The sequence below is a fragment of the Athene noctua genome, chromosome Z, assembly GCF_965140245.1.
Source record: "Athene noctua chromosome Z, bAthNoc1.hap1.1, whole genome shotgun sequence".
NCBI lineage: Eukaryota > Metazoa > Chordata > Aves > Strigiformes > Strigidae > Athene > Athene noctua.
In genome coordinates, this window is record NC_134077.1 from 3089059 (window position 1) to 3102292 (window position 13234).

The window sequence follows — 13234 nt, forward strand, 5'->3', positions numbered from 1 at the left end:
CGCGCCGTTCTCTTCCCTTCCCCGCGCTCCGGCCAGCGGCGGGTGTGAAGGTCGGTCGGTCGGTCCGGGGGTCGGTCCGGCGCCCCCATGCCCCCCGCGCCCCCCGCTTAAAGCCCTTCGCTTCGACCATGTCCACGGCGCAGCTCTACACCAAGGTGAGCGGGGTGTGTGTGTGGGGGGTATCTGTGTGTGTTTGGGGGGGTGTCTCCCTTATATTTGGGGGCAGTTTGCAGTCGTGGAGGGGACCCACAACTTTTCCCGCACCCCCCGGGACGGTGCATGGGGGAGCGGAGGGACCCCCGCCCAGCGCAGAGCCGGGACGGGTCCTTGTTTCCCCCCCCCCCCCCCCCCCCCGTCGCGGATTTACACCACACACCCCCCACCACCACGGTGAACGTCGTGGCTGGTTTGGGGGGGAATTTGGGCTGCGGGTGGAGGTTGTGGCAGCGCTGGCCTCGTCCTCTGTGGGGTCCGTCACCTGAAAGGCGCAGCTCAGACGCACTCACCTTCCCCAAATCCTCCTACAGTAATTATTTTTCTCCCTCACCTTCCTAAAACAATCCGGGCGGAGGGAGAAGAAGAAAAAAAAAAACAACCCACCAAAAAAACACAACCCGGTCCTTCCAACTGCAGTAACTAACCGAAACGCTCCTGAGGTGCCCAATTCCCGGAGTGGGTTTTTTTTGGTGTTTTTTTTTTTGTTTTTCGTTTCGAGTTTTTTTTTCTTTTTGTTTTGCTCTGAAACTCCCCGATACAGTCGCTCAATAAATACAGTCCCTCGGCAGGGCATGGGTCGAACTCACCCTGTTCCGCGGGCGGGGAAGGGAACATGGCTGATGGCCTGGCAGGGTGCGACGCATCCCTGGGGCGGCCACTGGGTGCCACTGGGGTGGCCACCAACCGCCCTCCCCGCGGCTTCCCGGGGAGAAACCCAGATTGGCTCCTAAAAAAGTGGTGGGAAGGGGGAAAGCTCGGGTGCTGATTTCGAAGCAGAGCCTGGGATCTAGACAAGATACTGCTTTTTTTTTTTTTTTTTTATATTATTATTTCGTGGCGGCGGGATACCCGGGGAGGGCGCACGGTGTCCCTCCTCCTTTGCCAAAGTGAACTGGGGTTGCGCCCGGCTACAGTTTGGGGCTTTCTGCCCACCTCCCGGCGAGAGGTTTGTGTTGGGATAGATCCGTGCTGATCGACTTGATGAAATTGCTCCTCGTGCTCTGTGGGAGATCCGCTCCGTACAGAGCAATAACTGATGGGGAGAGAGAGCCCCTCTCCCTGTGCTCCCCATCTTCCCGAGGCTGCCCGGGAGCGCTGCCGGAATCCTGGCACTGGGCTTAGTAGAAACCATCAATAACTCTAGGCAGGGGCTCATCAAGAAAAGTGCTTGGCTTCGGGATGGGTTTTGCTGAAGGAACTGTGAAGTTCCAGCGGCATCTACTGTAATAATGAGAATTTTAGTGTTTTAAATTCTTCCTGTGACCATGGTTGGCGTGGGGGTGCTGCCAGATTGGCACCAGCCCTCTCAAGGAGCCACTTTTTGTCTCGATGCCAGTCTCCTGGGCTTAACTTTGCTGCAGATTTGTGCTTCTGTAACTCATTTTGCAGACAGCTCTTATGTAATATTGGGGGTTGCCACTTATTTTTTTGGCCATTGATATCAAACTGCTGCGGGATGAATTGCGAATTGGGCAGCTCCACCTTTGAACCTGTAGGAATTGAAGAAGCCCAGCTGGATTGAGCAGGGCTGGCTGTGAGCGGGCTGCTCACCATCCTTGTCAAGAGAGAGCTTCAAAAGCAAAGTCTCATGTTTGGAAAACCCTTTTTTCCTTGGAAAAAATAGAAGGGGAGGGCAAGGAAAGCCGTGTGCTCATTGGATGTGATGGCAAGCATCCCTGGGGAGAGGCCAGCAGCAAGCACTGTGTTATCCCTCTCTCTGGGCTGGTTATAACAACCAGGTTAATTGATTTTTACCTTGCTGATCAGGTAATGAACCTGTGTCATGTTTTTATGCTAACTCATGTTTCAATTCCTGTTCATCTGTTGAATGGGTGTGAGATGCCTGTTGGGGTGTTGCTTGTGATCCTGTTGGTCTGTGGGGACTTTCTGATGAGGCACTTGGGAAGTGATGGGGGATGGGGTGGCAATCTGTGTGTCACTAATTTTTAATGCTTTTTTTTTTTAGTAACAACAAAGATTCTTGGTGAGAGCAGGTGTTTCAAGCACTGGCCCTTCTGTTTTGCAGGGGGGTGTTTTAGGGACACGGCTGGTGTGGTCGGTGGCGGAGGCCATGGATGGTGCCTTGAACCCAGCTGGGTCATCTGTGGGGCTGAGCACTGGCTTTGTGGTCAAATTTAGGACTGTCCTACTGGGTCATCTTCTGTGTGGGGCCTCTGTGCCAGCTCTGGGCTTTGAAGCAGCAGGAAGATGTTTCCTATGATGTTGAGTGAAAAAGAGCAGAGAAGGCTTTAAAAAACCCACCAGCCTTAAGGTGCTGGTGGAGGTGCCCCCAGTGAAGCAGGTTTGTTGTTCTCTAGTTTGCGCTTGGAAAGTGTTAAGGAAGGTCCTGGTGCTTGCTTGCACATCACCGTTGTGCGGATGTGGTCGTTTGGCCCCGTGGCCTGTAGCTCTGCTGGGCATTTAGAGCTCACATAGGGTGGAGGCCTCTGAGAGTTGTGGTGGGGAGAAGACAGCCTGCTGTGGAGGGCTGTCCTGCCGCGGGCAGGCGGGGGTTGATGCACCCTCTGCTCATGGCCGCCAGAAGATGCTCTTTAGGGTGATTGGGCGTGGGGGTGAGCAGAGGGAAGAGTGGGGGAGCTTTGGTGGGGTGTTACAGATCAGGAGATGACTTCCCAAGCACAGAGGCTCCAGGATTGCTTTGTCAGCAGGAGGGGGATAAGGATTTTTGAGGGGAGGCGGGCAATCTGGCTCGCTGGAATCAATACATCTGTCTTGCTAAAAGTCTTATTGATCCGAGGCACAGGGTTGCATTAGCACAGCCACAGCGGTACCTCCCGTGGAGTCCTTCCTCCTCCTGCTTCAACTAGGATGAGAGAAACTGCTGGGGAGCTGCTTTGGAGTGGCCGAGGGTGACTTCTCAGGTCCTCCCACCTCTCCTTCCTACTGGGCTGCAACGGGAGCTGCAGTTGTGTTGTGTAGAGAGCCCTTAGCTTCCACTTGATGCTTGCAGAAGATCTCCTGGGACTCTGTGGGGCATGTAGTATTTTTACTGGTGTTTAAGTTAGTGCTTGTTAAGCCAGGCTGATGAATTTGTTGTGTTACTCAGCACTGCCCTGAGGAGCACTTAAAGTGGAGAGGAACCCATCCTGGAAACACCAGGAGCTGTGAGTTGGTGTTGGAGGCTGTCTCCCTGTGACACCTCATCTGTGCCCCTTTAAGAGCAGGGATGACTGGTATTTAATAGCCCCTATCAAACAAGATAATTAACAGCTCTGCCTGATTATGAGAGTAGTTCCAAAACTGCATCAACCTTTAAGCACGTAGGACTCCACCTGGGTAAACAGTTATGGGGAGACCATTATAATATTCTCATTTCTGATGCAGTACCTGGGGACTTTGGGATTATCTGGCTGTGGATTTTATTTTGTTGTGGAAGCAAACAGGAATTTAGTGTGACTGGTGTCCCAGAGGAAGAGGAGCTGTATGGTAAAGGGTGCAGCCCGGGTCCTGGAGCCGCTGGCACTGGTGTGTGGAAGAGGATTAAGGGAGGTAGTAGCATTGAGGACTCCCATTTACAAAAACCGGTTCCAGAGGGAGAACTGGTAGAGCTTTGCCTAAACTGTGTATTGCCCAGTGTCTTTGTAAGGCTGCCTGGAGCTGGTCCTGCTCCTGCTGTGTCCCTAGGGTTGCTGCTGGAGCAGGGTGGTGGGACGTGCCCGGCCAAACTGGTTGCAGCTGCACGGGATGTTTCTCAAACCTTATTTCACTGAAGCAGGAGGCAAAGGCCATGGAAAAAAAAAAAACAACCAAAACAAAACCTGCATGCAGTGCTCTTCCCTTCCTCTCCAGCCAGAGCCCTCCAAAGAAACCTGTTGCTGATGCAGCTAAACTCCAGCCAAGGTAACTGCAGTCCAATCCCCGTAAGCCTGCGCAGATGCCAGCATTACTCTGTAAGGAGATAACGAGGACATTCTGCTCCCCTGAGCTGGGTGCTGGGCAGGATGGAGGGAGGACACGGCCCCTGGAAGATGCCATCTCCAGCAACGGTTTCATTTGCAGCATTAAACCCGAGATTAAACTCGTTTGCATGGTTAGCCTTCGTTACTGTAAGGTGAAGCTCTTTCTGTTACTAAAATATAATTGCTTTTGCTTCTGGATGCTCTGGTCTCTTAAAGGCACTTCTTAAAACAGGTTAATTTAAGTGTAGCCTCTGAACCTCAGGCAAAACAGTTTTTCTGCCAGGCGAGGGAATAAGCTGTGCCTTTCTGTCTCTGGAGTGTTGTGGAGCTCGAAATACACTCTTCAGAAGGATTGCAAGCTCTGGATGAGTAAGAAACCAGGGTATTTCTTTCTTTTTTAATTCTTTTTTCCCCTCCCATTGTGCAAAGTGACTTACTTGCCAAGTTTGGGGTGTTTTTTTTGGGTAGACAATAGAACTTAATGCATTAAAAAAATCCTCTTCTAATGGCTGGTGTTGGGTGTAGAAATCTCTCTGGTTTTCACTTCAAGTTGTTGTATTAAATAAAGTAGCTGGAATGAATTGGTGGTTTCTGACCCCTGGGGAGAAACTCTTCAAAAGTGAATAAATATTGCCAGTGTGATCACACACTGAGTGAATGAATTGGCATAAACCTTCTGGCATAAAACATTCTGGCATTTCTGAAAGTGGTTTATTCTTCAAGGCTCAGGGAGGATTCATCCTTGGTGGGTGCCTGTGTGCTGGTTTGGGGTTGAGGGGTGGGTGGGAAGGAGAGAGATTTTCTGTGTGTTGTGTAGAAGAAGTTTCTATGAGTAAGTGTGAGGGACAGGGAAAATTTGGGGTTCAGTCCCAGGACATCCATGAGACCTCTGCTGCAGAGCTCCTGAACCCTGTCTCTGCCATTTGCAGCTGCTTTTAGGAAAAGCAGGTTATATTCAAAGGTTTTTGGTTTTGGTTTTGTTTTTTTTTTTTTTTTTCCCCTAGTTTATTTTAGATTATGAGTCTGAATTATGTCCTGAAGGGCAGGGACAGCTTGGAGGCCACACTGGGATTTTTCTTTAAAGATGGGGCTGTCTTGTGAAAGAGCTGAATCTGCTGGCATCCCCAATCTCCTCCTGATCCTGCCTTGTCAATTAGCTGCCATTGTGGAGGAAAAAAAAAAAATTACTGAAATGTAAAATATAATTGCTTCAGCTTGGGGACGGTGCTGAGGGCATGGCTACCTCGCCAGCAGCTCGGGGACCTTATCTGCTTCCTGGGATGGCACCGAGGAGAGAAAAGCAAAGCCAAACTTGGTGTTTTAAATATTGTAAAGTCTCCTGGTTATATGGCCTTGAGTAGGTATAAGGAAGGTGAGAGGTGGGTACTGGTGGCTTTGTGGGCATCTCCTTTCTTGAACGGGCAGGAGATGGCTGGAGTTTGCCCTGTGCTCTCCCCGTGCAGATGCATGTCCTGCTGGGGTCTTTGTGATGCTAAAATAATGGTGTTTTCTGTCGGTACTATTGTTCCTCTCAGTCGTGCATTTGATAGCACCTGTGCTGGTGTTAGGCCAGAGCCACTGAGCTAAGGAACATGGAGCTCAGGGTAGGTGCTTAACGAATCCAGCAGGGTTTAATTAGCTGGATTCCTGCTTTATGTCCTCTTGCTGGTTGGGATTAGTCAACGTGCCTTTTATAAAAGTTATTTTTAAGAATTCCTGACCTGATACTGTATTAAAGGGTGTGAAATTGCAGGGGGACCAATCCCAATGCACACAAATGGCAGCGATTTGCTGAGTTAACTCCAGGGTGAAGGATGGAAACCTGGGGACAGCAGAGGGTCCGCAGCCCAAGGTGGTGTGTGGCTTGTGCTGGTTCTTGTGGGATGGGATGAGTTGGTCCTACCCTTTTTACCCTGAGGAAGGAATTTAACCGAGGGTGTTTGTTGCAGGCAGCCTGGCGCTGTGGAGGGATGTGTTTACAGGGGAGGATTTTGCTTTGTTAGTCTTCTCTGCTGTCAGGAACCAGGTGTAGAAAATAATAACCCTGAATGCGAATGTGTGTGTCCTTCTGATGACCAAGAAAGAACACTCTGTATGTTTTTATCTGTTTTTTTCTTTTCTCTATATATATATTTGAAGCTGATCTTATTTACCATAATGTAGTGCAGTTCTAGGCACCTTGGACTTTTAAATTTCCACGCCGATTAGTTTGTAGCTCTCGCCAAAAAAAGGAATAGTGTACCCTTACTGTGATAGGTTTCTCCTGTGGTTTCCTTCCTGGACAATTAACTTGAGTGTGAAGGTGGACTTTGGACCTTGTGAGTTAGTCAGCGGTGTAATAAATGGCAGGTAGTGTAGGTGAAGCCCCGAGTTGTTGTTTTTTTTTTTTTTTTTTTTTTGTGGTGTTACCGTCTGCTCTTTGACCAGTTCTGCAAACAGAGGCATTTCAGAGCAGTTAAAGGAATATCAGCATGAACTACAATTCAGGTCAGGAAAAGGACTGCTTTTATTGCAGTAAAATCTTAAGCTTTGGCAAACACCTGAACTGTTTGCAAAATATTTTAGTGAAGAATCTGCTATTTAGCAAAACTGAAGAAATTCCCTGTGAGCTTTTTGTGTCTTGAGTTGGTTATGCAAAACAATTACCCTCGTTTGTCTCTGGCCTGCTGTAAGACACATCTTTTGGGGTTGAGTTGGGTTTTGGCTTAACGTGATCCTCCAGAAATGAGCAGAGACCTGTCCAGAGATGGTGGTATGGCTGGGGAGGACTAGGGGGGGTGGGTGGTGGGCTTCGCATAGTCTTCCTCATTTGAACGCTCTTTAATGTGATGCCCAGGTCACGGTTGACTCAGCGGTTTTACTAATGAGGTTATTAAGACTTCGGTATTTCTGCTCTTTGCCTTTCCTGTGGTGTCCAGAAGGTTTGGAGAGGAGCATCCCTCCAGGGAAAAGCCTGCAGCCTGGAAATGTGACCTTTTCTCCAGCAGTGCTCTCCTTTTTGTCCTTGATTTGTCCATGTTCAAAGTGTTCTCCAGCCAACTGAAACCTGCGCGTCATGGGGATGGGTTAAGTATGTCAAAGGCTGAACTATAGGACTGGCAACGTAGGTCTGTAAGCCCTTACTATGAGAAATACAAGCCCTTAATTTGCAGGGTATGGCCCTAAACCCATGACTTGGTGGAGGGTGGTGGGATGGTGGTGCAGCTCCTTTGGGACCATGTGGTCCCAACCTACCGTGTCACCATCTTTCACCACTTCTAACCAAATCGTGTTTGATTTTTTTTAAAAACAATATTTATTTATTTTCTCCTCCACAAGCAGAAGGGTATGATTTTTTTTTTTTTTTCCAGTATTGGCTTTTAGTTCCCCGTGCTTGTCTGTATGAAGCTGGCGGTGCTGTTGGGACACTCAGACCCTGCTCTGGCAATTACAGCAGATCACCAACAATACCCTCTAACAGATCGTGCTGCCCTCCCCAACTTTATTTATGGTGCAGGGCAGGTTGTAGGGTGCCTTGGCTATGTCCTCCTTAATGCACGGCCATTGCCTCCTTCTTCAGTCCGTGTTTCATGTTCACTGTGGGCATTGGTGGTGGTACTGGTGGGGTGGTTTTGTGTCTTCTGAGTGCTTGGTGTTGGTCTGCTTTGTGGGAGTGTGGCTTGGCTCCTCAATAGATGTGTGCAATGTCCACCTGTCCATCCTGCCTTTTGGATGTTCCAGCTTAGCTCTTCCTTGAGAACGTTTTCTTCGTGCTTGAGGTTAACCAACCCTTCCAGCTGATGACTGCTTCCCATCCTGCTGAACCATGGGCGGCCCTGTGGGGCTGGTGCACTCCATGAAGGGATATGTTTCACTTCATGACTCCATCAAGGTGTGGAGCCAGTGCTTAAACCCAGCTAATCCATACCTTCACTCTTCCCTTGAGTCATCAGTCAGGCTCCTTTGTGATAGTCCCGCCAAGGTGTGAGGTGCTGGTAGGATCTGCTAACCACCATTTACAGGGCTGTTGGGAGCAGGATGTGTTGTGGATGAATCATGGCCACTACTTATTGAAATGACACATTACATCTCAGGAACGTGTCCTGGCGAGTCACCGTTCTCCAAAGAATAAAGACCCTTAATATATTTAAAGATGGCTTTTAAAAATCATGGGGTATGGTGGTGGGTATGTCTGGTTTCTTCTGAAAGCCCTACAGGGATGATTTCAGGTGGCTCAGGCAAACCTCCAGCTGCCAAATCCCTGAGCAGGCTGGACATCAGCAGGCAGCTGGGGCTGCTGACATATGTCTTAGCAAATGAGTATTGAAAACTGTTTAAAAAAAGAAAAAAAAAGTTACAAATCCCCTGATCCCCATGCCTGCTGTGAAGCTGGTCCTTGGTGCTACGCCCCCAGCAAGCAGAAAGTCGGTGTGAGCGTATCTCAAGGCAGAGAGTGGATGCAGAGCTACAGAGATGATGGAAACTATAATTTTCAATCTAATTAAGCTGAGTAACTCCCTTGTGGATTTATGCTTCTTAATTACTTTGACCCCTGCTAACATGGGTGCTGTGGGTATTGCTGGTTTTTGGGCAGTGTGATGTCCAGCTGTGGCAGAGGATTGGTACCCACCGGGTGCTTTGGCGATGGCGTGGATCTCAGTCAAGGAGGCTAAATCTCCTGATGGGGTGGGGATGGAGAGCTGGAGGTGGCTTTCCTGTGGCGGTACTGGACTACTGTGGTCTTGGATAGATCTCACATCTCTTGGTAAAACCATGTGTCCTGCTTTAGAGGCAAGGTGGAGGTGCAGGAGAAGGTCCTGCTCTGGACCCACACAGACCTCAGTGGGAGGTAGATGTGTGTTGCTTATTGGTGTTGCTCTCACCAGCCTTTCCCCTGCTTGTGCAGTGTTGGTTTCTCGCCTACCTCATTCAGGCTTTCACCACCATGTTCAGTGGTAAGAAATAAAATAATGAAGGAAATGAAAGACCAAGTGGCCCTCGTCCATCACTTGATTGGTGTCTTGTGTCACTGTGCTGTCCCCTGATGTTCCTGTCTCCACCTGGGCTTGTAAGAAATCACTTCTCTGCTGGAATAGACCTGCACTACCAACAAGGCATGCTTTGGCTGAAGCGAGGCCTTTGACACTGCTGAAAAGCTCTTCTGTAATCCCTGGCTGCCCGCATGGGGTGTCAACATCTCACAGAATCCCAGAGTCACCTCGGTTGGAAAAGCCCTTGCAGCTCCTCCAGCCCAACCATGACCCTCCCCCTGACCGTTCCCAGCTCCCCCAGATCCCTCAGCGCTGGCTCAGCCCGACTCTTCAACCCCTCCAGGGATCCCGGGGACTCCCCCCTGCCCTGGGCAGCCCATTCCAACGCCCAACAGCCCCTTCTGCACAGAAATCCTTCCTCAGAGCCAGCCTGACCCTGCCCTGGGCAGCTGGAGGCCATTCCCTCGGGGCCTGGCGCTGGGGCCTTGGCTCCAGAGACTCATCCCCCCTCTCTGCCCCCTCCTGGCAGGGAGTTGCAGAGGGCCAGGAGGTCTCCCCTCAGCCTCCTCTTCTCCAGACTGAACCCCCCCAGTTCCCCCAGCCGCTCCCCAGCAGACCTGTGCTCCAGACCCTGCCCCAGCTCCGTTGCCCTTCTCTGGCCACGCTCGAGTCATTCAATGGCCTTTTTGGGGTGAGGGGCCCAACACTGAACCCCCTCAGCGAGGGGCGGCCTCCCCAGTGCCGAGCCCAGGGCTCAGATCCCTTCCCTGTCCCTGCTGGCCACGCTGGTGCTAATCTCACTCGAGGGCTGGTGTCTGCAGGAACTTCCATACTCTGAACACTGGGGTTTGCTCCCCCAGTCTCTGGTGTTGCAGAGGTGCAGTTTGCTCTCCCGCTCGGCTGTGGCAGCTGGAGTGCAGCTAGGGACGAGTTGTTTGTGTCTGGGTGGCTCTCAGGGGACTGAGGTCCCTGGGCGAGGGACTCTGCTTTTGAGCTGGACCTGCCCTTGGATGTCCGGCAGCGTGTGTTTTATGGCCTGGGGTGTTATAAAGACCCTGGTCAGAGAGATAGTAAGGTCATGGCTCACTTCTGTAGAGCCTAGAAACCCCAGGTTTGAAACTGCTTGCTCTGTCTTCCTTGTACTTGTTTTCTTTTTTCCTTTCTAAAGCCTTTGTTTTTGTTTGGGCCTTGCCCCAGTGAGGTGATAGCTCATTCCTCAGCCCTGCCGTGGAGCTCTTTAGTAAAACACTTCCTTCTTAAGTAAAGAAAAAAAAAGAGGAGGTGGGGAAAAAAAATCAGAATTCCACAAAATACTGATGCTCACGGTTGAAGGGCTGGTGTTTTCGTGTGGCTGGAGGCAGGTTTCAGCCTCGCAGCGCTGCTGCCGCCCTGGGGGTGATGTTGGCTGCCCGGCTGCTCGCCGGGAGCCTCTTTGAAGCTTTGTGTGCTCCTGTCGTGCCAAAATAAACTCAGAGTCGAGGCTGTCAAAGCTAATCTTCATCCTTTCATGCTTTCCCCTGCACACTGCTGGTCTGGCGAGCGATGGCTGGGCTCGCACCCACTTGTTTTAAGGGGGATCCCTCCCTGGTGTGGGAGCGTGGGGACCCTCCCTGTGATGCCAGATGGACACGAGTGGTGCTGCCCAGGTTTGAGAAACCAGAAATATCCATTTGCTCAACCTGCAAGGTGGGTTCAAATCATCTTGAGGAGCAAAATTTCCTTTGCTTGGCCTTTGAGTACCCAACACTATGTGCTGGAGAGGACGGGGTGACTGAGGCTGCTTTGGGCTGTGCAACTTCTTACAGTCCCCAAAGAGCAAGCTGCGAGCAGGCTTTTCCCCCTCAAGTGCTGCTGCACCACCATTTGCATCCTAAAATCCAACATCGGGCAGAAAAATCACTGATCTTGCCCAAATGCAGCTTCCCTGAGACCCCTCACTTCATCCAAGGAACTATGCCGTGCAGAACTAAAATTTTTTTTTTTTAAAATCTATTCTCAGAAATAGAATTATTCTATTTGGCAATGAAAATAAGTCTGTAGACTCTCTGAGGTGTCACTGTTTGTATTTATATTAATTTATTTTTTTTATTTCTAACTGCAGAAGGTGCTGTCTCCTGGCAGTCTTTGCTCAGGTACAAAGTTTCAGCGCTAGAAGGTCACGTGAAGTAAATCAGCAGAACGTAAACACTGCTGTTGCTTGCTAAACTTTGCCTGGATCCCATGTAATCACCAACCTGATAAATACTTAGGAGCTCCAACTCTCTTTTTTTTTTTTTTTCCTGTGAGGAGGGAGCTCAGCCCCAGCTGCAGTCCCTGTGTCAGCACTTGACCCAGCTGAGGATCTTCCAGGGGTCTCAACATCCTTCTGCTCCAAAGGATGATTATTTTTGAATGCTTTGGATATAAATTGTCCCTGAGCAATCACTTGCTGTTATATCCCGATTTTAAGTGTTATTTTCTTTTTTGAATAGCAGGTTTACTGCTTTTTCTCCCTTTTCTTTTTAGTCTCACATGGCTCTGCTTTAATAATCAATTATCTGCAAAGTATTCCCCAGATTTAGGCTCCAGCACGATGGTTTTTGGGTGTTCATGTGCTAAAAGCAGACTGGATGTTATGGCTAATAGGAAATCCCCGGGACTTTAGTGCATAGAAATGTTTTTAACTATCAGACCACGCAATTCATAAGTTAGGTTTCATCCTTTTAACAACTCTGAAGGCAGTTTCTTGTCTCTCTGCATTCAGTACTAAAAGCTGGACGCTTCTGATAGAAAAATCTTCCAACAAACCAATTTAATTTTCCTCTGTAATATTTTGGGGGCAGTCTGTTGGTGACTGTTTTGTCCAGCATGCCATCTCTTGGCTTATAACCCTCTTTGATGTGGCTCATTCAGGAGAAAAATGGCATTACACATTACCTCAGTCACTCAGATGTCGGAGCGGATATCGCGTTTGACTAATCGGGGGAAATTTGGGAAGATTTAGTAATGCTAGGAGACATGACCCACTTTCAGATAAACGCTTTTCAGACAATAGAGGTTGTGCTACGTGTTGGGGGGAGGGAGAAACACTGACAGGGTGGAAATAATTAATAATTATTTATAATTTTAAAATTTTATTTTATTGTGCTGACCCTTTCCCAGGTTCAGGATGGGTTTGATTTTTTGTTGTTGTTGTTTTTGTTTTTTTTGTTTGTGTTTTGTGGTGGTTGGTTTGGTTGTTTTTTGTTGATTTTTTTTTTTTTTTTTTTTAAAGAAAATGCTGGCACTAACTGATTTTCAACAAATCTGTGTTATCTAGAGATAACTATCCCCGGGCTGTGGATGCCTGTCACCTTTGGGATGCTTCCTTGGGCACAGGGGGTGGCTGATGGGTGTTGTGATGGAGGGTGTTGGGAGTTGTGGCCTGGCACGATGTGGCTCTGGTGACCAGCGTTGGCCAGGGATGGGGAACCTGGTGTGGGAGTTTGCCTTGAGCGTCCCAGCTCAGGAAGATGTCCACCTGATGAAGTGCATCTTAAATATATGAAGACAGAAGAATATTAATCTGTAAAACCAGGTTTCTGTGTTTTCTTCATACCACAAAATTTACGTGGTTCATCCCTATTCCTGTGTTTGGCTTCTGGCCAAAACAGCAAGAGAAATTGCAGAGGTGTTAGCATTATGATGTTGTAAAACTGTGAGAAAGCCAAACCTGATGTGTAAATTTGTAGTATATAAACTTTTTCTTCAAAGACAACAAAAAAAGACCATTCCTTAAGCAGTAACTACATGATTCTCAGCTCTGCAAGTTCTGTCAGGCAACTTGCATGGCTGTTTCTTTGCATAAGGTTTTATCTTTGTAGCCATATGAGCTGAGCAAAAACAACTTAGTCTGCTTAAAACTTATTAAAACCCCTTATTAAAAATCGCTTTGTAATCCTTCCAGAGTACAGCAACAACACTACTGTCTTAATTTCATGTTGTAGTTAAACTCTGGCAGTATCTTGCAATTCACTGTGCCGGTGTGAATGTCCAATGTGATGGAGCCCACCTGAAAATGGGAAGATGAGCTGTGCCGCATGGGCAGAGTTTTGGGGTAGAATCTCCATCCTAGGGGTGTTCTGTAACTGTTGCTGGTTTCTGGAAGGG

At 48.9% G+C, this 13234-nt stretch overlaps 1 protein-coding gene across 4 annotated transcripts in view; it reads left to right on the forward strand.

The window, feature by feature from the left end:
- MYO5B (myosin VB) overlaps positions 1-13234 on the forward strand; it is a 163327-nt gene continuing 150093 nt past the window's right edge. For all 4 annotated transcript variants that reach the window (XM_074931366.1, XM_074931369.1, XM_074931367.1 and 1 more), the window contains exon 1: positions 1-155. In XM_074931366.1, the coding sequence (XP_074787467.1) occupies positions 129-155 (27 nt within the window). In that variant the 5' untranslated portion in view covers positions 1-128. The remainder of the gene's footprint in view (positions 156-13234) is intronic.